This window comes from Trachemys scripta, chromosome 8, assembly GCF_013100865.1.
Source record: "Trachemys scripta elegans isolate TJP31775 chromosome 8, CAS_Tse_1.0, whole genome shotgun sequence".
Lineage (NCBI taxonomy): Eukaryota > Metazoa > Chordata > Testudines > Emydidae > Trachemys > Trachemys scripta.
Genome location: NC_048305.1, coordinates 103,058,173 through 103,083,944, shown reverse-complemented (window position 1 = coordinate 103,083,944; position 25,772 = coordinate 103,058,173). Strand labels below are relative to the sequence as shown.

At 45.1% G+C, this 25,772-nt stretch overlaps 1 protein-coding gene across 2 annotated transcripts in view; it reads left to right on the top strand.

Moving 5' to 3' along the window:
- LOC117881869 (cytochrome P450 4B1-like) overlaps positions 1–24,741 on the top strand; it is a 30,460-nt gene extending 5,719 nt beyond the window's left edge. Inside the window, exons 3-12 of one of the 2 annotated variants that reach the window (XM_034779647.1) lie at positions 1,150–1,194; positions 6,791–6,918; positions 10,765–10,889; positions 11,908–12,059; positions 12,829–12,935; positions 14,200–14,390; positions 15,270–15,403; positions 19,167–19,231; positions 22,013–22,095; positions 23,860–24,741. In XM_034779647.1, coding sequence (XP_034635538.1) covers positions 1,150–1,194; positions 6,791–6,918; positions 10,765–10,889; positions 11,908–12,059; positions 12,829–12,935; positions 14,200–14,390; positions 15,270–15,403; positions 19,167–19,231; positions 22,013–22,095; positions 23,860–24,028 — 1,199 coding nt within the window. In that variant the 3' untranslated portion in view covers positions 24,029–24,741. Of the gene's footprint in view, positions 1–1,149; positions 1,195–6,790; positions 6,919–10,764; positions 10,890–11,895; positions 12,060–12,828; positions 12,936–14,199; positions 14,391–15,269; positions 15,404–19,166; positions 19,232–22,012; positions 22,096–23,859 lie in introns of both variants that reach the window. The other variant, XM_034779646.1, reaches the window with a different exon arrangement.
- The last annotated feature ends 1,031 nt before the right edge of the window (positions 24,742–25,772 follow it).

Below are 25,772 nucleotides of genomic sequence, written 5' to 3'. Positions count from 1 at the left end.
TATTCACAGCAAAGCAGAATTCCACAACTATGATGTCACTCAGGAATCCCAACTCTTTGATGCATCATCATCTGCAAACTGATAGAGGAACCTGGACAAATTAGAGGATTGGGTCAAAAGAAATCTGATGCGGTTCAACAAGGACAAGGGCAGAGTCCTGCACTTAGGACGGAAGAATCCCATGCACTGCTACAGACTAGGGACCGAATGGCTAGGCAGCAGTTCTGCAGAAAAGGACCTAGGGGTCACAGTGGACGAGAAGCTGGATATGAGTCGACAGTGTGCCCTTGTTGCCAAGAAGGCTAACGGCATTTTGGGCTGTATAAGTAGGGGCTGTGCCAGCAGATCGAGGGACGTGATCATTCCCCTCTATTCGACATTGGTGAGGCCTCATCTGGAGGACTGTGTCCAGTTTTGGGCCCCACACTACAAAAAAGATGTGGAAAAATTGGAAAGAGTCCAGCGGAGGGCAACAAAAATGATTAGGGGGCTGGAGCACATGCCTTATGAGGAGAGGCTGAGGGAACTGGGATTGTTTAGTCTGCAGAAGAGAAGAATGAGGGGGGATTTGATAGCTGCTTTCAGCTACCTGAAAGGGGGTTCCAAAGAGGATGGATCTAGACTGTTCTCAGTGGTGGCAAATGACAGAACAAGGAGTAATGGTCTCAAGTTGCAGTGGGGGGAGGTTTAGGTTGGATATTAGGAAACACTATTTCACTAGGAGGGTGGTGAAGCACTGGAATGGGTTTACTAGGGAGGTAGTGGAATCTCCTTCCTTAGAGGCTTTTAAGGTCAGGCTTGACAAAGCCCTGGCTGGGATGATTTAGTTGGGGACTGGTCCTGCTTTGAGCAGGTGGTTGGACTAGATGACCTCCTGAGGTCCCTTTCCATGTTCCCATTCAGCTCTAGACCTGCAGTATCCTTGGTTAATGCTAGTCTTGCATCTGTCCTTCATTCAGCCACCTCACAATTATGCTGAACTGGGTGTTGCTTTGTTGTGTAATATTGATTCATTATGAAGAGATGCCACCCATTTTGTTTCATTCACAACTGAAGGTTGGTGTGTACCCCACAGATAAACGTACAATGCAGTGAATCATTACTAATAAAGTATTATCTTCTTCTCTCTCTCTCAATTGACTTTTCCAGATCCCAAGGATAACATTAGCTATAGGCATATAGTTCCATGGATTGGTACGTATATTCGTGGTCTCCTCCACATTCTCGACCAGAAATGATGCCGAGGTCAGTCAAGAACAAGCCATCAATCGATGGCATTTCCCGCTCCTTGGCGTGGTGAGGGCCAGAAGCTCTCTGAAATCATCATGTATGCATTGTGTGTCAAAAAAAGGTGAAACTCGAAGAAGCTTTTGGATAAAGGTGGTTACATGCCGGAGAAGAAGGTTCAGATTGCAGGGTTGAAAGGGCTAGTTTTAAATTGGCGGATACAAAGTCATTTTCTTTTAAAAATTACTAAAAATATTGAGTTTAGAGAAATAAGAAAGGGTAGGCCGGCTGTTATGGATTGTTTCTCTTACTGCCAACTCAGTGGTGTGGCTTCCATTATTTAATCACCAGGGCTCTTTGACATACCATAGGGAACACCTTGATCACGACCAAGCCAACTAATCCCAATGATTAACTCTGGCCTTTTGATTATTAAAGAAAGAAAAAGAAAACATTAAACAAAATACCACAAATGACAGATTGATAAACTGGTTAGTGTCAGTGACGGGGAGGTGGGCAGTCATGTCTAGTGATCGGAACAGGAGTCAGGCCTAGTGGTTGGACAGAAGTCGGTAGCCAGGCATCAGAGCCAAGGGTCCTAGCTGGAGTCAGCAGCCAGGGTCAGAGCTGGGTTACCTGGAGTGAAGCAAGGCCGGAGCAGGGCTGGGACCGAGGCAGGAGTAGGAGCTATTGCAGCCACAGGCTAATACTTTAAGCCACTGCTGCTGCTGCTGGATTTAAGAGCCAGTCTGCTGCCTCTTCCAAGCAAGAAGCAGTGGAGCCAATCAGGCAGCCTACTAAAGGCCAGCTGTGATCCACTGATTTTGCTGCACTGATTCTAGACTGTAACTTCCATTAGTCTCTTTTGCAAGCCTTTCTGTGGTGAGCTTTTAACAGAGATTATACCCTTGAGAGCGAACCCGCCTGTTGGGAGGAGGGGTCACTTTTCCCTCAATAAGTAAAGACCCAAGTATAGTGTTTTCCAAAATTCTTGTGAATTTGGTTTTAGTAGCTTATTAGATACGTAAGTGTTTAATGTCTGGCAAAATAATTTGTTTAAGCCCCAAACAGTTTATAGCTGGGCAAAGGAAGCAATCTTAACTAAATCCTATGAATTCGAAGACGATATTTACATTAGTTTCTTAGAAGAAGCCATTTAACAAGCTATCTTAAAACAGGCCAGTTACAAATATTAAGAATCCTAAATCCAATTAAATCCCACTGTTTCTTGGTTTACCAATGTTTAGCCCGTGTCTCCTCTCCAGGAATACATGATCTAACCATTTGGTGATTAACAGGAGAAATGGTTAGTAAATTTAAGTTATGACAGCATTTCAATGTTCCAATAAAAATCATTTCAAGAGTTTTAAACCTAATCCCTTGTAAGTGAGTTAACTTCCTCTCACCGATCCATGTTGAAGTCATGGAGAGGTTGCTTTGGGTTGGTTTCTTCTTGAGTCTTCTCTGTTTTTCTTATCTGCCTGTTGCAGCTTGCTTGTAGAGAGAGACAGGATGAGTTAGGGTGTACTCGCTCCATGAATACTGGGAGTGTGTGAGCAGGAGATGTTTATTTCAGAGTCTTTTATACCTTCTTATTTTTGTGAAATTATAGGAAAACAAACCTCTTTTATGCTTGTTTTAGATTCTGGTTGGTTGCTGCCACTCTTATTGACTCCATGATTTCGGGGTTGGCTTAGGTGACATTTTCAACTCCCGAATATGCAGTCTGTCTAATGAATATGCAACATTTCTTTATCAACGAATCATAGAAGACTAGGTTTGGAAGAGACCTCAGGAGGTCATCAAGTCCAACCCCCTGCTCAAAGCAGGATCAACCCCAACTAAATCATCCCAGCCAGGGCTTTGTCAAGCCGGGCCTTCAAAACTTCTAAGGATGGAGATTTCATCACCTCCCTAGGTAACCCATTCCAGTGCTTCACCACCCTCCTAGTGAAATAGTGTTTCCTAATATCCAACCTAAACCTCCCCCACTGCAACTTGAGACCATTACTCCTTGTTCTGTCATCTGCCACCACTGAGAACAGTCTAGATCCATCCTCTTTGGAACCCCCTTTCAGGTAGCTGAAGGCTGCTATCAAATCCCCCCTCACTCTTCTCTTCTGCAGACTAAACAATCCCAGTTCCCTCAGCCTCTCCTTGTAAGTCATGTGCCCCAACCCCCTAATCATTTTTGTTGCCCTCCACTGGACTCTCTACAATTTGTCCACATCCTTTCTGTAGTGGGGGCCAAAAACTGGACATAATACTCCAGGTGTGGCCTCACCAGTGCCGAATAAAGGGGAATAATCACTTCCCTTGATCTGCTGGCAATACTCCTACTAATGCAGCCCAATATGCCGCTAGCCTTCTTGGCAACAAGGGCACACTGCTGACTCATATCCAGCTTCTCATCCACTGTAATCCCCAGGTCCTTTTCTGCAGAACTGCCGCTTAGCCAGTCGGCTAATTACCTTTGTTCTTGTGGCAGGGAATATCCAGATAACTTTTAAAGTTAAAACTAACTCTTTTCATTCAGTCCATTTTCTGATATAATGTTTTTACCTTAGTTTGACAGGAAGTGAAATTCTGTTTTCAAAAAGTCCAAACATCCCTGTTCATTATATAAGAGTTTGTAGTCCTCAAAACGGTCTTTTAAAATTAAATAACTCTTAGTAAGACCTTAGCTCAAGTTGTTGATTTTACATGGAAATTTTGGAAATGATGATTTTATGTTCTTCCTGTGTTGGATGAGGGTTTGCTTTGATTAATTAATTCCCCATTATTATAACTATTCTATACTTAAATGGCTTCTTATATTAGTTGTTAGTCTAGTATCAAATGACTTTGCTGTATTTGTACATAAAACATCTTACTATTCATATAACAATAATATCAAGCAATTATGATAGGAAGGCTTGTATTTAGATACAAAATATTTGCAAATATACATATTAAAAGCAGCTGATGCCATCTTAAGCATTTGAGAAACAACAAAGGTGTTGCTCCTTAAGTGGAAACACAAGTTGAAAGTAACCAGTGTCTTCTGTAAAAACTAGGGCTATCAAGCGATTAAAAAAATTAATTGCGATTAATCGCTATCACTGTTAATAATAGAATACCGTTTATTTAAATATTTTTGTATGTTTTCTACATTTTCAAATATATAAATTACAACACAGAATACAAAGTGTACAGAGCTCATCATATTTATTTTTTATTACAAATATTTGTGCTGTAAAAAACAAAATAAATAGTATTTTTCAATTCACCTCATACAAGTACTGGAGTGCAATCTCTTTACCATGAAAGTTGAACTTACAAAATGTAGAATTATCTTAAAAATAACTACATTCAAAAATAAAGCAATATAAAACTTTAGAGCCTACATGTCCACTGAGTCCTACTTCTTGTTCAGCCAATTGCTCAGACAAACAAGTTTGGTTACATTTGCAGGAGATAATGCACCCCGCTTCTTGTTTACAATGTCACCTGAAAGTGAGAACAAGCGTTCACGTGGCACTGTTGTAGCCAGCGTTGCAAGATATTTATGTGCCAGATGTACTAAAGATTCATATGTCCCTTCATCTTCAACCACAAAGTTTTACATTGTTTTGTTTTTGGGTGCAGTTATGTAACAAAAAAAAATCTACATTTGTAAGTTGCACTTTCACAATAAAGAGATTGCACTTCAGTACTTGTATGAGGTGAATTGAAAAAGACTATTTCTTTTGTTTATCATTTTTACAGTGCAAATATTTGTAACAAAAATAAATAATATTAATTGAGCACTGTACACTTTGCATTCTGTGATGTAATTTCAATCAATATATTTGAAAATTTAGAAAAACATCCCAAAATATTTAATAAATTTCAATTGGTATTCTATTGCATAACAGTGCGATTAAAACTGTAATTAATCACGATTAATTTTGTTAATCATGATTAATTTTTTTGAGTTCATCGCGTGAGTTAACTGCGATTAATCGACAGCCCTAGTAAAAACATTTACCATCATGAATATTCTGCAGGTTTAAAGAATGAAGACTTTAATGTGTTTACAGGAGAAATCAATTTCAATGAGGATATTCCTAGCATTCCTTGTGTGGGTTTAAACTCCGGTTTCTCTTTGAAAAGAAAAGGGGAGGGGATCTGTTATAGGACTAATTTACCTCTTGATTTATTGCTCTGATAGCACAACTTTGAATTCCTTTCATAATCAGTTTTCTTCCTATCAGGGTGTAAATGGTTATTCTACTTGATGACTGCTTGTCTTTGGCTATTAGAAACAGAAACCTTCCACTATTTCTTTGATTAGCTTTAACATTTTGTAACATAATTAGCTAAACATGTGCCTGTTATATTTTCAAGCATCCTGGCTAAAACATTATTATGGCTATATCTTAATGTTCAGTAAAGGTCCAGACAAGTTTGTAGCAACTTAAAAAAAAGTTAACATTTTTATTATCATTTTTGTATCAACACTGAGGTCTCTCCCCCAAAAGATGCTACTTATGTAGAGTTACCAACCCTCTAGGACTGTCCTGGAGTCTCCAGGAATTAAAAATTAATCTTTAATTAAAGATTATGTCATGTGATGAAATCTCCAGGAATTTGTCAAAGTTGGCAACCCTATACTTATGTGATATATACAAATTAAATTCCATTAACATACCTTGAATCCAGCAAGGACTAGTGACGGGCGAAGATAGACTCATAGACTCTAAGGTCAGAAGGGACCATTATGATCATCTAGTCTGACCTCCCGCAGGATGCGGGCCACAAAAGCTGACCCACCCACTCCTGGAAGAATTCTCTCCCTTGACTCATTTGTTGAAGTCCCCAAATCATGATTTAAAGACTTCAAATCGCTGAGAATCCTCCAGCCAGCGACCCCTGCCCCATGCTGCGGAGGAAGACGAAAAACCTCCAGGGCCTCTGCCAATCTACCTTGGAGGAAAATTCCTTCCCGATCCAAAGGTTCAGTTTGAAGAAGGAACCAAAAGTTGAGCTGCTCATCTGAACTTCTTGGATCTAGAAATCTGGCTGTGGATTTCATAAGAACAGGCATTCTATTCTTTGCTTCTGGTCCAATCAGGAATCTTGGGAGTACAGCCTTTCTACAGGCATTTCTGTACATCCACTTCTGGTAAATACAGAGAAGCACGAAAATGAATATCAAAGCTAATTTTACTGGAGATTGGTAAAAGATTAGTTAGTTTCAAGTTATGGGTGAAAGGTTCAAATAGGTTCTTATTTCATCTAAACCTGGTCACCTACCTACAATAAAATCATCGTCTGGAGTATGATCCTGAACAATCATGGTGAAATTTGAAGATGAAAGATCAAGATCCTCTGCATTCCTATCAGTTGTTTGTTATCGTAGCACTAGAAAATATACTATCCTAGCAAATAGGAGATGGAGTAGATGTGACTAAATAGTTTCCATCTCTGATGGAAGTTTTAGTTATTGTAGGCTAAGGCTTTACCTATATACATCAAAAATATCTGCTTATGGTCTTTAAAATCTGAAATGATCTGAATTCTATTGCTTGTGTTCCCCCAGGGAAAGGATTATTGGTCTTACATGGGCCAAAGTGGTACCAGCATCGTAAACTGCTGACTCCAGGGTTTCATTATGACATTTTGAAACCTTACGTGCCATTGATTGCAGATTCTACCAAAGTGATGCTGGTAGGAATGATGACTGCTATTGCCATATTTATTATGTTAGTTTCTGATCCTTGATGGGTTGAAGGCAAAGTGATGGATCAAGAGTTTCCTTGCTGTTCTTGCTGTTACCTAGCTGTTATCAGCCTGTACAGTCTATAATTCCATGGAAATTCTCTTTTTTGGTGGTTTAGCTTTTTGAATGAATCACATTTCTTTTCTGAGATATAGCAACTAATTGGTCCAGAAAATGTACAGACTCTGTGGCAAAGCCTATAACAGGGTTCGACAACCTTTCAGAAGCGGTGTGCCGAGTCTTCATTTATTCACTCTAATTTAAGGTTTCATATGCCAATAATACATTTTAACGTTTTTAGAAGGTCTCTTTCTATAGGTCTATAATATATAACTAAACTATTGTTGTATGTAAAGTAAATAAGGTTTTTAGTAGGTTTAAGAAGCTTCATTTAAAATTAAATTAAAATGCAGAACTCCCCAGACCAATGGGCAGGACCCGAGCAGTGTGAGTGCCACTGAAAATTAGCTTGCGTGCCGCCTTGGGCACGCGTGCCATAGGTTGCCTACCCCTGGCCTATAATATCATTAAAAAATAATAATAATAAGGGACCAGGGCTGATCAAAGAATGGTGTTTTGAGTAAACGAAAATCTGCCTGTGACGCGTCTCCTGTCCTTGAAAATTTTCGTTTTTTCTCCCCATCAAAACTTTAAAACAATTTTTTAAAACTTTTCGGCAGTTTACAGCCAAATATTTGTGGGGATTTGAGTTTTGTTTTCCAATGAAAAGTTGTCCTTTTCAATGGAAAATGCCCTGGTGTTCTGACCAGCTCTGTGAGGGACACATTTTAAAATGAAAAGGTGGGTGAGGAATGGGTCCCGACCAGCTCTACTCTTGAGTTAATTAATGCGTTTTGCCTGTTAGACAATTGGCAGTCTGGGCCTTTCTGAAATGGATTCCAGCTGCAGTATTTCATTGCTTTTCAACAGGTAACAATTCTAGAATCCAGGGATTTGGGGTTCCCTTTTACCGTGATCCAAAAATCACATCTAATCTACAATAGTGGTGGTACTCTTTAAAGGTACTTATATGAAAGGCAGGATTAAATAAGGGATCTCATGCATTCCTAAACCCTAGGATTGGGATGATTCAACCTTGTGATCTGGGGATTAGAAAATACCCTGAGATGCCAATATTCACAATGTTTAGATTTCAGAGTAGCAGCCGTGTTAATCTGTATCCGCAAAAAGAACAGGAGTACTTGTGGCACCTTAGAGACTAACAAATTTATTTGAGCATAAGCTTTCATGGGCTAAAACCCACTTCATTGGATGCATGCAGTGGAAAATACAGTAGGAAGATATATATGTTTAGATTGCAATCTCTGCTTTCCATAGTACACATTGCAACTACAGTTTCACTTCTCGGTGGGCTCTGTGCAGGAAAAATAATAGAGTTACAAGGTTTGCGCATGGGACCCTCATTAATTTCTGCAGCTACATTGTCAGGGAGTCTGGGTACAAGAGCAACTAAACGTGCAATGCATTGTCCCTGAAAGAACTCTGATTCCCTGTGGACAACACTGCCTTCTAGTGTGAGAATTAAAAACAGCCCTGCAGCATAGATTCACTACTGAGTGAACCAAGTATGTGCATGGAGAGAAACCAGAATATTGACGCACAAATAAAACAGCCCTATTTTCTGTATGTGTCAGCCAATATAACTGGGATCGAACGGGGGACTTCCACCGCTGAAAACATGAGTCTGTACATCTTGTATGGAGCTAAAGAGCCTCTGGGTGTGGCTGGGAGCTGTAACAGACCCAGACCCTCTTTGGAATGGATCTGGAAGGGACACACATTCACTAGTAGGTCACCTCTCCTTAAGACTGACCAGTATTGCGGCCTCTTTTGCTACCTTCTTTAATAGGGCAGCAAAAGAGCTAATACGTTACAGTTTTAAATATAATGGGCAAGATTCTCACTTGCCTTCTTGTGGCTGTGCAGGCACATAATGCCCCACTGACCACAGCCCTTCTATTTAGCCTGCACAGACTACAGCTTCAGGTGGGTGGGGGGAAGGGAAGGTGAGATCCGACGCTGCAGTATTACTACTTCTGAACCCCAGCAAGTTGGGCAGTGAATAGGATAGGAGGGGAGAAGAGTAGCCACAGAGTTGTGGCTTCTCCCCGCCCCCACATGCCAGTTGGCAGATGTCATAACCCAGTGCAAACTTCGCGGTGTTAAGAGCTGGAAGCCTTTGCAGTGCATAAAACTTTACTGAACCTATAAACTTACAAACCATACAGCAGATGCTATTATTCTTATATGTGCCACTAGAGGGTGATCTCTCTCCCCATAGGCTTGGTAGAATTTATTTATGCATTTATATATCTTGGACAGCTAATACGGATGATTTGTAAGCATTTTTTTTTCAATTTTCAACTTAAATTTTGACAGTTGCACAAAATTATGGGTTAGCTTTTTTCATATCATCAGTTTAAATTTGTCACAGTTTCATGAAATGATCGGGGTGCCAGACAATAATTATTTAAAGACAGAGATTGAGATTCAAAAAGGTAACGCTTTCTAACCATTAAAACACAATTTGTCAACATCACATTGACAAAGTTACTAGCCTTAAATCAAACTCTAAGTTCTCCTATCTGTATATTTTGATTTATTATCTATGGAAATATTTCCCCCCTCTGTTTGTGTATGTATTTGAAATTGACATTCACTGACATTTATCAATGCATCTAATCCTTCCAAGCCTATATAAATATGCCAACGCCCCCACCCCCCACACACAAGGAAGCAAGCTGCATCCTACAAATACTTGCATAAACTTACACCCCAGCTGATGCAAAGGAGAACCCAGGCTGGAGTTGCAAGTCTTTTAATCAATTTCCTTTCCAGGGCTGCTCCTGGCTAATCTAGCTATGGCCACCCCTATGCAGGAGTAAGACGCAATACAAATCATATATCAAAGTCTAAGCATCTGACATCCTCAGCCATCAGTGACCTTTATATCAGTCAGAACTGGTACCTGAAATCATTGATCAATGAACAAATTATTTTTAGATTGACTTTTATAATAACACCTAAGAGCCTCACAGTGCCACATTACTAAACATTAATAGCCCATTGTGGGACCACTCAGCTGTCGTTGTGGCTTCTGCTGTACTCCAACACTTCCCCTGGTGGCAGTTATTTCTGACCTCACCGTGATATGAGCCTGAGGCTTCTTCCAAGGAGGCCTTTGGCAATGACATTTGACACATCAGGATGGGCTGTGGGCCAGCATTAGCGTGTCTCCAGTCTGAATTGACACTGGCAGTGTTGGCATGGGACAGATATCTGTCTGGTAGTGAACCTGCCTTGTAAGGAAGAGGAAGGCATTGTTGAGGCTGGGGGCAGAGCGTCTGGCATCCTATACATGGGGACTAAAGTAAAAGATCACCCCTGTGCAGAGGGCCAGCCCAAGACCTTTGCATCAGGGTTTGGCTCAAGAGGGCCCATTTGTACATAGTAATTTTTCTGACTAATTTTCCATACCATAAGATAACGTGCAGTGTAACGATCAAAGCAACTGACTCTGGACAAAGGCAAAAGAGAGAAAAATAACTTGGGTCTATACCAAATGTGCCAAGTCAGATTCCTAGCTTCCTCTTGTTTCAAACTAGCATCTCTAAATAAGAAATAAGGGAGTGTCTCCCTTTCCCATATTTTGTTGCCTAGAATACTCAACTGGTTAAAGATGTCCCGCGTTTATTTTTAAGATGGAAGGTAAATGCTGACACTGCAGAGCAAGGCATTTCTGGGCCTTCTCACCTGTCTCCTTCCTGCACTAGGATAAGTGGGAACAGCTGATCACACAGGAGAAGTCAGTGGAGCTCTTTGAACATGTCAGCTTGATGACTCTCGACAGCATCATGAAATGTGCCTTCAGTTACCAGAGCAACTGCCAGACTGACAGGTCAGTACCAGATGCTCTTGGGTCCTGACGTAAGGCTGCTATTCATTGGCCATGAATAAACTGCGCAAGTTGCTTATGACTGGTAAATTTATCCCACCTTCATTTTAAAAGTTCTCCAACAGTCCATGCAGTTTAACGGGTGGAATGCACAGGAATCCCACCTCCGGCTGCCAGTCACTCTGTGCCAGAGGTGACTTTTACATTTCCCAGAGTATTATACAGTCTCAGCATGTACATTTCCTTCTCAGCAGATAACCCACAGCAAAGATTTTGCCTCTGCCAGAGTGTCGCTGGGCTCCCAGGAGCGGATGCGGTATTGAGAACACTACCGCCTTTTCAAGGCGTGGGATATTTGCTTCCCTCCCTCCTGAGGCAGAGAGGAAGGATGGTCTTGCAGTTCAGGCATTGGACGGGGACTCGGGACCTCTGGCTTCAATTTCCAGTTCTGCTACAGATTCCTTTTGTGCCATCTAATCTCTGTGCCTCAGTTTCCCATCTGTAAAAGGGGGATAATGATTCTCCCTTTCTCCTACCCTTAGACTGTCTTGTTTATTCAGACTGTGTATTTCCCTGCAGCATGGCCCAGTGTACTGTCTCTTACCATGTATGCATACAGGGCCTAGACCAGAAGAGCTCTGGTCTTGCATAAGGCCTTCTGATGCTATTGTATTATAACTAATAGTGGTAGCCCACTCCTTCCTGGGTGGTATCTAGTTGAATATATGGAGTCCTTATGTATTTGCCCCTCCCTTCTATTCTTGGTCACCATCTTCTGCTTTAAAATCCCATTCAGCTGCTCCCTCATGTTACATTACGGTACTAAAATTGATCATACTTCGGAGAGAGATAACTGTTCCCTCTGAAACGATGGTGCTGCTTTGTAGCCTGTGACCAGGTGGGGCCGGGCAGTGAGGGTGTCCATGGGTGAAAGTAAGCATGGACCACGTGCACCACGGCATACAATATTTGATTTCCTGAAAGCAAATCCCTTCTGTTTGTCCCTCACCTCCAAACCCAGGGAGAATTCCTACATCCGAGCCGTCTTTGACCTCAGCTACTTGGTGGACCAGAGGCTGCGCATCTTCCCGTATCACAATGATCTCATTTATTGGCTCAGCCCTCATGGTTTCCAATTCAGGAAGGCCTGCCAGCTTGCGCACCGCCACACAGGTACTTCCCAACACTCTGGCCTTTGGTTTTCGGAATCCTTTGTGCATTTGGGGTGTTTAACATGGAACCCTCTCTAGCCACAAAACAAGCTGCAGCCATTACAGCTCCTGACCAATGTGCTCCAACCTTCTTCTAAAAGGCTAGAGCTGAGTAGTGCAGACGATCTGGCCCATGCGCTCCCTGGCCTCAGTGCCGAGTTTTCAGCCAAGGGTCCAGTGACTTGTCAGATGTACCATTGTTTCTCATGATGTGAGCACAAGGCAGCTAGGAACCAGGTGGAGACCCAGCAAGTTGACTCATGAATGGCCATCCTGGGGTAACAGCTTTGGGTGCTCACTCATGCCCGGTCTGCACCGGAATTGATCAGTGACCTTTCTCTGAATCCTAATTGTGCCATATTGTTCCTGGAGTGTAGTAAATGGGGTTGGCAGAGGTGCTGAGGTAAATGGGGTCAGGAGAGGAGGAAGTCCCCACTCCTGAAAGCCTCCTAACAGACCTTTGCTGAGGCACGAGGGCCCACACCCTCAAAGGTATTTAGATGCCTAACATCCATTGATTTCAACGAACAGAAGGATTCTAAATCTGGGGGATCTGGCCTACATACTATGGTAACAGAGTGAATGCTACCATGTTCCCATAGGTCAGAGGAGGGTTGGTGTAGTTGAATGGCCATCCACTTTGTGTTTGGAGAGCACACAGGCAGTCTCCAGGACTACAGTGCTCTACCGGCTGTAGCTGAAAGGTGTACTTCAATCGTTTTCGAATGCAGACAAGGTGATCCGGGAGCGGAAGGAGTCTCTCAAGGACGAGCGAGAACGTGAGAAGGTCCAGAAGAAGAGGCACTTGGACTTTCTGGATATTCTTCTCCATGCCAAAGTGAGTTATGGAGGAATGCGTGTGCACTAAATACCACCAAGCAGGGGGTATGTTCCACTGGGCTTCACCACCAGAAGTGATCCCAAGTGAACTGCACCCTTGTGCTGAGATCCAGCACAGGACTAATGCACCACTTAGGCCCTCAAATGAGGGCTGAAGTGATGCATAAGCCTCATGGCTGGCCTATTGCCTAGAGTGAATTTCACCTGGTGATTAAATAAAATATTCCCTCTTCTCATCCTACTGAAAGTTGGGTGGGCCTCCAGACTTTAACTGCCGGGCCCCCGTAGAGAAAATGAAAAGAGAAGTTAGTCCCCATGCTCAGTTAGTGACCAATCAAGCATCTATATGTAAATCTCACTTCTTGTCAATAACCTCCTTTTCCAATCTGCAATAATTGATTCAGTCCACTAGGGAGCCCCCTTGTTTCAATTTACCCCTCTCTAGCATAGGCAGGCCTTGCTCTCAAGTCTTCTTTCCAGCTGTCATTTCATAGCGCTGGAGAGTGAAGATATTCTCTTCTCCCTTCCTCATAGTTGCTTGCTGGAAGCTCTTGGAGTGGTGTGTGTCTACACAGAAGAGTAGAGAGGGCAGATTAATTTTTACAGGGGACATAACTCCTTTCCCAGGACAGGTGGCATAACCTGGACTAAAGGGGCAATATTAAGAAAAGGAAATGTAGATGTAACCCACACACCTCCTGGGTGTGGTGTTCTGTCCCCTCTAGTGGCACCAAGACCACCTAGAGAGAGGGAAAGAGATTAATGAGTCTGCTCTACAGACTTAGCTAACAGCCAGTTAGCTTTCAGTTCATGCTGTAGCGGCTCATGCACTAAGCTCCAGAGGTCCCAGGTTCAATCCTGCCCACCGATGACCAGGGCCTGTCAGCGTTACATAGACACAACTGGTCAAAAGTTGATACAACTTCATGGCAGTCAATTGGGTAAGACCAGAATGAATTTGACCCTTTGGGCCTCCAGAACAGTCTCTGAAGGAAAGTGGGAGAGCATTCTTGCTGGAGAAAACCAAAAGAAGTGTGCTGTAGGGAGCAATTCTTCACTGCTCCTCCACAAGAGGAGCCAACCTTCCTCTTCCCGTCTCTGTGCCAGGGTGAGGCAGCAGGAGTTGTCCATGGGCACTGGGACAAAGAGATTTTGGATTCCCGCCTGAACTGGGTTGGCCTAGTGATAGCCAGCATGATGAGTGACTGTAATTCCTATTGCTGGATTCATTTGTGCCACTGAGAGTGTCCATGCGTTGTTAGGATGAAAACGGAGCTGGATTATCCGATGAAGACCTACGTGCTGAGGTGGACACGTTTATGTTTGAGGGTCACGATACCACGGCCAGTGGGGTCTCCTGGCTCTTGTACTGCCTGGCCCTGCACCCAGAGCACCAGCAGCGATGCAGGGAAGAGATCAAGGAGATTCTGGGAGACAGGACTACTATCCAGTGGTGAATCTCACCTTTTCATATTTATCTGATTCCTCCCTATCATTGTTGTTACTAGGAGATAAGGTATTAATACATGTTAGTTAGGAAGCCAAGGTGCTCAGGGCCTAGTTTTCAGAGGCACTGAATACACAGTAGTTATGACTTCATTCGATGTAGTGGATGCTACGCCCTTCTGAAAACTGGGCCTGCAATATCTATATCAGTGGTTCTCAACTTATTTATCATTGTGGGCTGTATATGTGGCCCACAATTTGTTACCTGGGCCGCAGGGGCCGGGTGGCAGGGCAGCGGCAGCCCTGATCCTGGACCCCCACCACACAGGGCCAGCCAGCTGCCCGCCCTGGACCCTGGCCTCTCCCTGCATGGGGCTGGCCGGCTGCCCCGGAGCTTGCGGGGCTGGGCGGCAGCGCCGGACCCTGGAGCTTTTGGGACTGGGTGGCGAGCCCAGATCCCCGACTGCGTGGGGCTGGCTGGGAGCCTCAACCCCGGACCCCCACCACACAGGGCGGGCCAGCAGCCCTGACCCCGCCGTGCTGGGCAGCTGGAAACCCGGACCCCGCCTCGTGGGCCGGCCTTTAGCACATGGCTGAGCTGGGCTGCAGCTGTGTGGTAATTGGGTCACATGCGGCCAGAGACCCTCTGATCTATATTTAATCTAGTCCGTGTCACTGCATTTCAGGGCATCGGGCAGTGCAAATATTAATTACCCTCAAATTAAGTCCAAGCAGATGGAGGGAAAGTTATAATTCCAAACCACAACCAGAGGTGCGGCGGATGCAAACAGCGTGTATGCTCTGGGTACAGTTGTTGCTTGCTGGAATAGCTGTGCTGGAAATATCTGAATCACTCACTCACACCCTTGCCTTTGGGTCATTTCAGGGATGACCTTGGCAAGATGACTTACAGCACCATGTGCATCAAGGAGAGCCTTCGCCTTTACCCTCCGGTACCAGGAGTGTCCCGACAGCTCAGCAAATCCATCACGTTCCACGATGGACGTACCTTACCAGAAGGTCTGTATTTGGGTTCCTCTTTTCCATTAATTTTTAATGGTCAAATTCTGCTCTCAGCTATACAGGTACAACTCCCATTGACAGCCATGAGAGCTACACCTCAGAAACGGAGATAAGGATATGGCCCGCCCCTAAATAAGTTATATGTCATTAGAAGTAGGGTGACCAGACAGCAAGTGTGAAAAATTGGGACAGGGGATGGGGGGGGGGGTAATAGGAGCGTATATAAGAAAAAGGCCCAAATATCGGGACTGTCCCTATAAAATTGGGACATCTGGTCACCCTAATTAGAAGAGCAAGCATTGATATAAAAAGCTGCAGACAGCACCCTCTGGTTGTCAGGAGATGAAGTGCACGAAGAAGAAGGCGATTAGAATCAAACTGTTGGAAACCAATTGAATGAATTCCGACGCAAAAATGTTGAGTCAAATTTTTGACCACTCTAATATTGTGAAGAGCGGAGACTTAAGTCCTTTAGAAAGGGGTACTCGATTGCTCTAGGGATTAGTGTTGGGTAATGGAATTGCAAGTTTAGCCAGTTGAAAAGCAACATATGACGTTAGAGCAAGAATTATTTGTGACCGTTGGTCATGTGCCTATATAAAATGAATCAGAGATCTAAGTTCAATTAATAGATTCTACGGCTGGAAGGGACCACTGTGATCATCTAGTCTGACCTTCTTTATAGCACAGGCTGGACAACTCCTCCCACCCTCACCAAATAATTCCTAGAGTAGATCTTTTAGAAAAAACATCCAATTTTGATTTTAAAATGGTCAGTGATGGAGAATCCACCACAACCGTTGGTAAATTGTTCCATAATTACTCACTGTTAATTTATGCCTTTTCACAGTGGATTGGTATCATATCACACAAAAACCCACCACAATTGAAACACAACTGAAGAGAGTAGAGACGGAATGAGATCTTGGAGATTAAGCTCCCTCCAGGCCAGTTCTATGAAACCTTGGCCTGACTCGGGGGCAATTTACATTGCTGCTGCCTGGGAAATTTCTTATCGGTGGACAAACAGATTTCTTTCCGCAGGATTATCAGGCCAGCACCCTGCCCTAGTTCTGAACTTTGCACAATATTTGCTTTAAAAAATAATGAAGAAAGTTGGACTTTGCTCTCCTGTATCCATAGCATTTAATTTGTTCCTCTCTATTCACACAAGATTCTTGATTATTCACGTCAAAGTGTGTAGTGTGAAATTTACCCCAGTCCGGGTGCCAGAACAAGGTATATGCCTCATTTAAGTCCTAAAAAATAAGGACTAATTGGGATGTGAGTGGTTCATGAGCCTTTCTGCACAGAGATGAACTTCACCCCCTAATGTTTAAATAAATTAATTTCTTGGTTTATCTTTTACTAGATGATGGTTTTATATTTTAATGCCCGACAATGTTCATGCTCACTGGGGATCCAGTAACCTAAACTAATTGGAATGGGATGCTACTCTACAGTCACAATAGGGATATCATGGGCTCACCAGAGCTGGGGTGTCCTGTGGAGCAGGCTCACCTTAATTTAGTTTTCTGTAAAACAGTTTTCAACTCAAAATGGCCACCTGGGTGTTAAAGACCATAACATAACAGTCTTTCACAGATCTAACCAAACTGTCAGCGTTAGGCCCATGACCAGCCCAGGTTTTAGTCTTAAATCAGGGAGACAGCGCCTTCCCTGTCACAGCCACACCCAGAACTGGCCTTTGAAAGCAGCAGCGAACCCTTTTTATCTGGCTTGCTGGCCCCTGATTGGCCTCTGCCTGCTCCCAGCCCTTCTAGCCTCACTTATTCCTCCAGCAGCTGATCCTGGGAGGCCTCTCTAGGCAACTTCTGGAGGTCTGAGCTCGCTACTCTTCTCTTCCAAAAGAACTGCTTCGTAGGGCAGGATTTCGCCTTCCTCCGCAGCATGGGGCAGGGGTCGCTAGCTGGGGGATACTCTGCGACTTGAAGTCTTTAAATCACAGGATTTGGGGACTTCAACAGCTGAGTTAAGGGAAAGGGGTGGGTCAGCTTTTGTGGCCTGCATCATGCGGGAGGTCAGACTGGATGATCATAATGGTCCCTTCTGACCTTAAAGTCTATGAGTCTATTACCATGGCAGCAGGGCCTCCAGCAGGGGGCAGTGAACATCTAGTACCCCCCTGTCAGAAGGAATCAGCAGATTTTCACCCTGTTGACGTGTTCTCCTCCTAAACGGATACTGAACAAGTGACATTTAATTTGGAAAACAAATCAAATAGAAATCCTCCGACAGGGCCTGATCTAACGCCCACTGACTTCACCGGGTGTTCGATCAGGCCCCTAAAGCCCAAGAGAATATGTACCTGGCCCGTTGTGAAAGGCAGCGTAGCAGTTCGCGGACTCATCGGTGCGGCGCCTCCTGCTGCTCGTCTGGGAATTATCTCTTTTCCAGCCTCGGAGCACCCTCTGCTGGCCGGTGTCTCGCCTGCCTCAGACCCCTGTGTCCCTCCCAGACCCCGGTGCCCTTTACCTCAGGGTTCTGCCCCAGCAGTACCCCCACTCTCTGGGTCTCCCCTCCCAGGGGAACCCCCAACCCTCTATCCCCACCTTACCTTAGTAGCTACTGCCAGTCACCACGTAGCCCCTTTCCCTGGGGGCAGACTGCAGTCTGTAATGGCCACTCATGAGTGGCAAGGGGGTTGGACCAGCTGCCTCTGCCTATCTCTGTAGCCCCAGTACCTGCTTAGGCCTTACCCAGGGCCTCAGCCTGGGGAGTTGCCAGGCTGGAGCTCCCCAGTTCCTCTTGCCTTTCCCCAGCGCTGCTCTGCGGCAGGTAACCTCTGTTCCCAGGCAGCTAGGCCCTTCCCACTCCAAGGCTGGAGGGAGACTGACCCAGCTCCTCCCTCAGCCCTTTTATCAGGGCCTGCTGTGGCCTGGTTAGGTGTGGCCACAGCTGTGGCCACTTCCCCACTCAGCCTACCTTTTCTCCGAGGAGTGGGTAACTGCCCCGCCACAGGCAGTCATTGAAGTCCAATGTCTCCTCAAGCTGGAATTTACACTCCCGCTCCAAGTGTAGACATTCCCCAAGAAAGAACTATTCAAAACGGCCCTTTGTTCTTCCAAGCCCACTGCCACGCTTTTAAAAACGTGAGAACGTCTGAGTGAAATGATCCCATCTTGACCAACAGATGGAGAGACAAGACACACACATTATTTTGTACTGAAGCTCCACTCTTCTGATCAGCAAGTGGGCTGCTAAATCAGGGGCTGGGGAAGATGTAGGTGCAGCAGAAACTTGTTGCTAATTTCCACCTCCTGGCCACTTAAGCAAGTGTCAAATGCAGACAGATGGAAAAAAATGGATTAAGAACAAAGAAAGTAATATTTCACTAGCAGGGTGGTGAAGCACTGGAATGGGTTGCCTAGGGAGGTGATGGAATCTCCATCCTTAGAGGTTTTTAAGGTCCAGCTTGACAAAGCCCTGGCTGGGATGATTTAGTTGGTGTTGGTCCTGCTTTGAGCAGGGGATTGGACTAGATGACCTCCTGAGGTCTCTTCCAACCCTCATATTCTATGATTCTATGAAATAATAGGTACCTACATCCCAATTCCTGTTCAAAGATTCACAAGACAAATGGCAAAACTTCAATGGGCTTTAGTGGGGCTAGGATTTCATCCATAACTAAGGCCAGAAGAGACCACTGATCACCTAAGCAGGTTTCCTGTGTAACATAGAATTTCCCTCTGTAATTGCTGCATCAGTAAACTTTTTCTCCCCTTTGTTTGCTTTACAGGCTCTTTGGTTGCAGTAAGCATCTATCTCATTCACAGAAACCCCAGCATGTGGAAAGATCCGCTGGTATGTTTTCATTTGTCCTTACAGGACCCTTTCCGCTGCAAGCAGTGCATTCAATGTACGTGTTTTAGTAACTGAGTTAGCACCTTTAGTAGCTAAACCCCTTGGCATACAAGCCCCTGTGATTGAAGATTGTAGGCTGCACAGGTGTCATGCACACTGTGTCGTGACTTTCCTGGCTTTGTCTCCTCAGCTGGGTGGGTGGCATTGATGGGCTATTTCTACCCCACTCCCAACCCCCCACAAAAAACTCCACAAGAAAATCCAGGTGCGTGCGCATACAACCCATGGAGTCCGGACTCCTCGGTTTATTCCTGGCTCTACCAATGTCTGACTCTGTGGTCTTGGAGAAATCCTTGAGTCAGAGACCTTTGTCAGCAATTAAAGACACAGTTAGGGGAGAGCAGCAAAGGGATTTCACAAGTCCACCTGCCTCCCCTGTGTTGATCAGGCACTTCAAGAAGCCTCTTCTGATGGGTGGATCTTTTAAAGCACTTGCACAATAGTTATTTGCACTTCTGTACCATCTTTTTATCTGAGGATCTCCAAGAGACTCTATACATATTAATTAAACCTTCCCACACCTCCAAGTAGGGGCACCCAGAATGAACATCCACGTTTCAAAATGGGGGCCCTGACCTTTCTGTGGGTATCAGGTTAGCCAAACAGAAATTGGCTATGGTAGCAATCTTACTGGTACCTCACAAGGGCACTGGAAGGCTTAATTAACTGTTTGCATTGCACTCCTCAGTTAAAGTCCCACAGGTGTGCAAATTATTGATTATTATTAAGTGGTTTTGGAGACACTCCCCTCCCCCACCCCCAATCGAGAGATGAAGTCCTTACTCAGATTAATAAAATAATAGTAGATCTCGGTGTGTGTCACAACCTTGTTTTGAGCTACAAAGCGGGTTGAGCTTTCAGACAGGCAAAGTCCCCAGGGAAACCTCCCTGATTCTTACATCTGGTGAGTGGCTTTACAATCCTCATTATACAACCGAAGGGCTGTAATTTATGAAAACAGAGACAACTAGAGGCAGGTGGCTCACCAAATAATAGCCATGATTCTCAAAAGTGACTAGTGATTTTTGGGTGCTCAACTGGAGATACCTAAAGAACATAGGACTGGAAGAGACCTCCTGGGCCAGAGTCCAGTCCCCTGCTTTTGCAGGCAACTCTGTCATATAATCCCATTCATAAACATATCAAGCTCCAGACTCAAAATTAGAGCGTTTGCCCCCACTGCTTCTGTTGGGAGGCTGTCCCAGAACCTAACTCCTCTGATGCCTGGACACCACCTTCTCATTTCCAGCCTGAATTTGTTTGTGGGAGTAGATCCCCATTTGTTCTTGTGCCAAGATTGTCCTTTATTTTTCAATAGCTCTTTCTCCTGCTCTAATTTACCTCCTCCCCCATTTTAACCCAATGTATTTAGAGAACAATCAGATCCCCTTCCCAGTCTTCATTTTGCTAGGCTAAACAAGCAAGCTCTTTTCATCTCCCCTGGTTAAACAGGCTCTCCATTCCCCTGATCATCCTAGCAGCCCTTCTCTCCATCTGTTCCAATTTGAATTTATCTTTCTCAAACATGCATGATCCGAGCTGGCCACTATTCCAGATGAGGTTTTACCAGTGCCTACTATTGGCATTAATACGTCTCTATCTCTACTGGAAAGATCTTGCCTGATACATCCTAGGACTGCCTTTACTCCCCCCCCCCCACAGTCACATCAGTGGTGGCTGATAGTCTTACTGTGATTGACTAAGACAGCCTGGTCTTTCTCCTCCTCTGTTTCCAACTGATGGATAGCAGAAATACTTAGTAGTCTAAGTGCATAACCTTACACTTTATACTATTAAATTTATATTACTTCAGTTCTCCAGTTCTACCTGTATTGCTGGTGCCTCCCAATTTGGGTCATCAGCAAGTTTAATTAGTACCCTTCCCTTAAAGGGACCTGTCTTTCAGAGGGCAGGTACTTGACCCTTCCTGGGGTTGAAGTGGGGAAGAGAGAGACAGATTCTAAGGCCAGAAGGGACGATTAGATCATCTAGTCTGATCTTCTGCATAGCAGGACCTAGTAATTGCAGCATCAAGCCCACCTTTTCTATTGGAGCTAGAGAAAGCTGTTTAAATCAAGACTGGATTCCTATGTAAAGACTTGAAGTGATAGAGAATGGACTGTATCCCTTTTTCAGTGGTTCCATGGTTAAGCAGTGGCGGATTATCCACTGGGCCAACGGGGCCCATGCCCAGAGGCCCTGGCCAATTGGGGGCCCCTGGAAAAATGGGCACCCCTGCACCCCAACCTGCTTCATCTGTCCGGTGCTCCAGCCAGGGAGCAGGGTCAGGGCACGAGGGCTTGTCCCGCTCAGCCTGCCTGGCGCTCTTGCAGAGTGGGGCAAGCCCCCACGCCCCAATCCCGCTCCCGGTTGAAGCGCCGGGCGTGTGACGCAAACCCCCACACCCCGACCCCGCTCCCCAGCAGCAGTGTAGGGGGGACTGCAGGTGGAGGGGTGGGAAGGGGCCCCCACTTGCTCTGGCCCAGGGCCCTGCAAAAATCATAATCCACCCCTGTGGATAATCACCCTTGCTGTGAAAAATAAATTGTGCCTTGTTTCTTGTCTGAATTTGTCCAGCTTTATCCTATAAACTAGTCTCAAATTGGGCATCGAGAACATAGATGCCAAAGCCACTAGTCGCTGCTGAAAGAATTGGTGAGTAGTTTTGAAATTGAAATGACCATTGTTTGTTTGTTTTTTAAATGAACTCTTTCATTCCAGGTGTTTGATCCATGGAGATTTTCTCCAGAGAACGTCTCTGACAGACATTCTCATGCCTTCCTGCCTTTTGCTGCTGGGTCAAGGTGAAGTATATTTTAATTTAAGAAGTCAAAGGGAAGAAAAGAACCACCATTCTGAAATGTGATTTAGCAGATGTTTCTATCTGTATTGCAGAAGCACTTAGAGACCCCAGCCAAGAACAAAGGTTGGGCCCCATTGTGCACAAAGGAACAGATGAGCCCTGCCCCAAAGACTTACAATCTTAATGTTTTCTATCAAGTTGACATCAGTTATTATCTATATTCTGGTAGCACCCAGAGGCCCCAGCTAAAATCCTGTCCCACCGTGCTGGCAGTCATGTACCGTCATGCAAAGAGCTTATAATCTAAATACACAAAATAGGAAAGTAGTATTATCCTTGTTTTAGATACCGGGAACCGAGGCACAAAGAGATTAAATGACTTGGCTGGGATCATGCAAGGAGTCTACCCCATTTCAGACAAAGAAATTCTCATCTGCTCTTCTCCTCTGAGACCTCCCCTTGCCCAAGTGACCCCATCCCATCTCCTGATCTCCCTCATGCCCCCTCTCATCCATTCCCTTACTCTCCTTCTTAACCTCTCACATTCCTCGGGCTTTTAGAGTCATAGAGTTTAAGGCTAGAAGGGACCACCAGATCTTCTATTCTGACCTCCTGTACATCACAGGCCACCATCATCACACAGCACCAACACACGAACCCCAAAGTATTACAGCCGACAGGAGACTAGATGTGGGAAGAGAGAGATCATACAGAAACTGAGAACAGAAAGGGAGAGGTAGAGAGACAAGAAAGCCAAGCAGGAACCTGTAAGCACAGTATGACCCTGGAAAAGCTAGTGAGAAAGATTTGGGGTCTGGTGTTAGCTAGAGAGACTTTGGGCTTGTAAGATAAGAAACTGCTCCTTTTATTTTTGGTTCTTTCTGTGTTCAGAGACATGGGACTTTGTATATTCCTTGTAAATAAACAAGATAGATACCCAACTCCATTAATTTCTGCTTCCAACTGGAACATTCCCAAGGCCCCAGACTTTAATTGCGTCAAGAAGGGGAAACATAAGAACGGCCATACTGGGTCAGACCAAAGGTCCATCTAGCCCAGTATCCTGTCTTCCAACAGTGGCCAATGCCAGGTGCCCCAGAGGGAATGTACAGAACAGGGAATCATCAAGTGATCCATCCCCTGTCGCCCATTCCCAGCTTCTGGCAAACAGAGGCTAGGGACACCAGCCCTGCTCATCTTGGCTAATACAAACACAAATACGAACACTGTGTTTGAAGGAGGCTGTTGGTCACTAGCATTGGCTACAGGTACCTAAAGGGAGGAAACAGGTGCCTAAAACCCAGTCAAGCCTTCAAGGTAATAAATCGTTGATACATGGGGGAGCGTACTTTAGTCCTAATCTAGTGGGGGAAACACTGCAAGATTCCACCATAAGGCAGGGCAAAGGCAAGAGGCCTATCCCCTGAGGGGCTGTACACAGAGACCAGAAAAGGGACAGATGGGCAAGAGTCTTATGGGACACTCTGGAACTTTATGGAGGGTTTTAGTAGAACACGTGTGAAGGACGAGTGGGTTGGTTAAGTCTGAAAATAGGCTGGATACATCAGGCAGGCAGTACGTGAGTCTCAGCTACTGGAACTATTGAGTAGCCATTTGCCCGATAACTGTGTCTGTCTGGCAAAGAGTAAGAGAACTAAAGAAAACCACAAGTAATGGCTGAGAGGGTGAGCTATGGAGAGAGGTTCATGCTTTTTGCTGATGCAGGCCCAGCTTCTCTGAATTTCCGTTGGGTCTCTTTTCTCAGGAACTGCATCGGGCAGCAGTTTGCCATGAATGAGTTGAAAGTGGCTCTCGCCCTGACTCTGCTCCGCTTCGAACTCTCACCGGATCTGGCCAACCCCCCCATCAAAATACCTCAGCTCGTCCTACGCTCCAAGAACGGGATTCACCTGCACTTGAAGAAAGTCCTCTGAGGCCGATATTGCACTGATCTAAGTGCGGGAAAGGGACCAAGTAGATAACGTGGTGCCATTTGAATCAGACCAAGAGGTTAGTTAGAATAGACAAGCTTCTGGGCCCAGAGATCTTCATCCCCCTTTCTTCTGCCACCATCAGCCAAAGTGCCTATTTTGGCCTGAACTGATGTGTCATAGGTAGTTGGTTCAATAAAAGGCCTGGGTCTTATTGCCCAGTAGGATTTTATTCTGCCTAGCAAGTGGTCCCTTTGGAATATCTGCCCCTGCTTTGATCTTGCCTCTCCACGTCCCTTCATTTGCTTCCTCTCGTCTTTCGCACAGGGGTCAAATCTAGCACCCACTGAAGCCTTGCAATGGGCAGTGGATCAGGCCCCAAAGTTCTAGCCTCTCTCTTACAGCTCTTACTTCTTCATACTATCCATCTATCCTAAATTTCCCTCCCAATTACCTTTTTGGGTCCTTCTTCCACTGTCCATACCTTCTACAATGCCTGCATATGAACCCCTCCTCCCTCCTTCAAAACTCTCCTTCTGTTGCACTTGCAAGAACAGGCCAACTATTACAGACCTTTTTGTTTTTTAATAAGCATTGATTAAAGTTTGGACTGTTGACCTCTGGGCACACTGCATTATCTGCATCTGATGAAGACTGGAAAGCCGCTCGGACAGTGTCTGTCTTCTGTGTTAATAAACAACCAGTTATTAACATAACAACAGCTGTATTGCGTTATCGGTGACAGTTGTAGCTAAACCGATCAAACAGGAGTACTCCAGAAAACACCTTAGCACTGGGGAAGGGAAAAGATGGACCTGAAGGAACAGACCAGATCCTCAGCTAGTGTAAATTGGTAGAGCTCCGCTGACTTCAACAGAGCGACGGTGATTTACACGCTCTAAGAATCTGGCCCATTGTGCAAGAGAAACGATTGCAATGCTGGGTGTCAAATCCCATGAACCCCCCTTGCAGAACACCCGTGCCCCTAGCTGAATATTATTGACATGTCTATAAATACAATGCCTGTGAAAGTAAGAAGTCACGGGGCTGCCGTAACAGCTAGGGCAGGGGTGGCCAACCGGAGCCTGAGAAGGAGCCAGAATTTACCCAGTGTGCATTGCCAAAAAGCCACAGTAATATGTCAGCAGCCCCCCATCAGCTCCCCACCCCCGCTCCCAGCACCTCCCACCCACCGGCAGCCCTGCCAATCAGCGCCTCCCCCTCCCTCCCTACATCTCCCGATCAGCTGTTTCGTGGCGTGCAGGAGGCTCTGGGAGGGAGTGGGGAGGAGCGAGGGCATCGCAGGCTGAGGGGAGGGGGTGGGAAGGTGTGGAGTGGGGGCAGGGCCTGTGACAGAACCAGGGGTTGAGCAGTGAGCACCCCCTGGCACATTGGAAAGTTGGCACCTGTAGCTCCAGCCCCGGAGTCGGTGCCTGTACAAGGAGCCGCACGTTAACTTCTGAAGAGCTGCATGTGGCTCCGGAGCCACAGGTTGGTCCACCCCTGAGCTAAGGCCATTGGAACATCTCACATGGCGTTTTGCCTCCTGCTATAAAAGATCCCACTATTTTTCCATCATACCCTGTCTCCAGCAGTTGTCTATCTGACACTTCAGAGGAATATGAACACCTCCCCACAACTTAAAATTCTAATCAGGGCAATGCTGTTTCTGAGGACGCAGATTCCTTCCTGACCATTGAAGGTAGCCAGTTCATACTCTGAAGCAGGACGTTGTATGATTACCCTT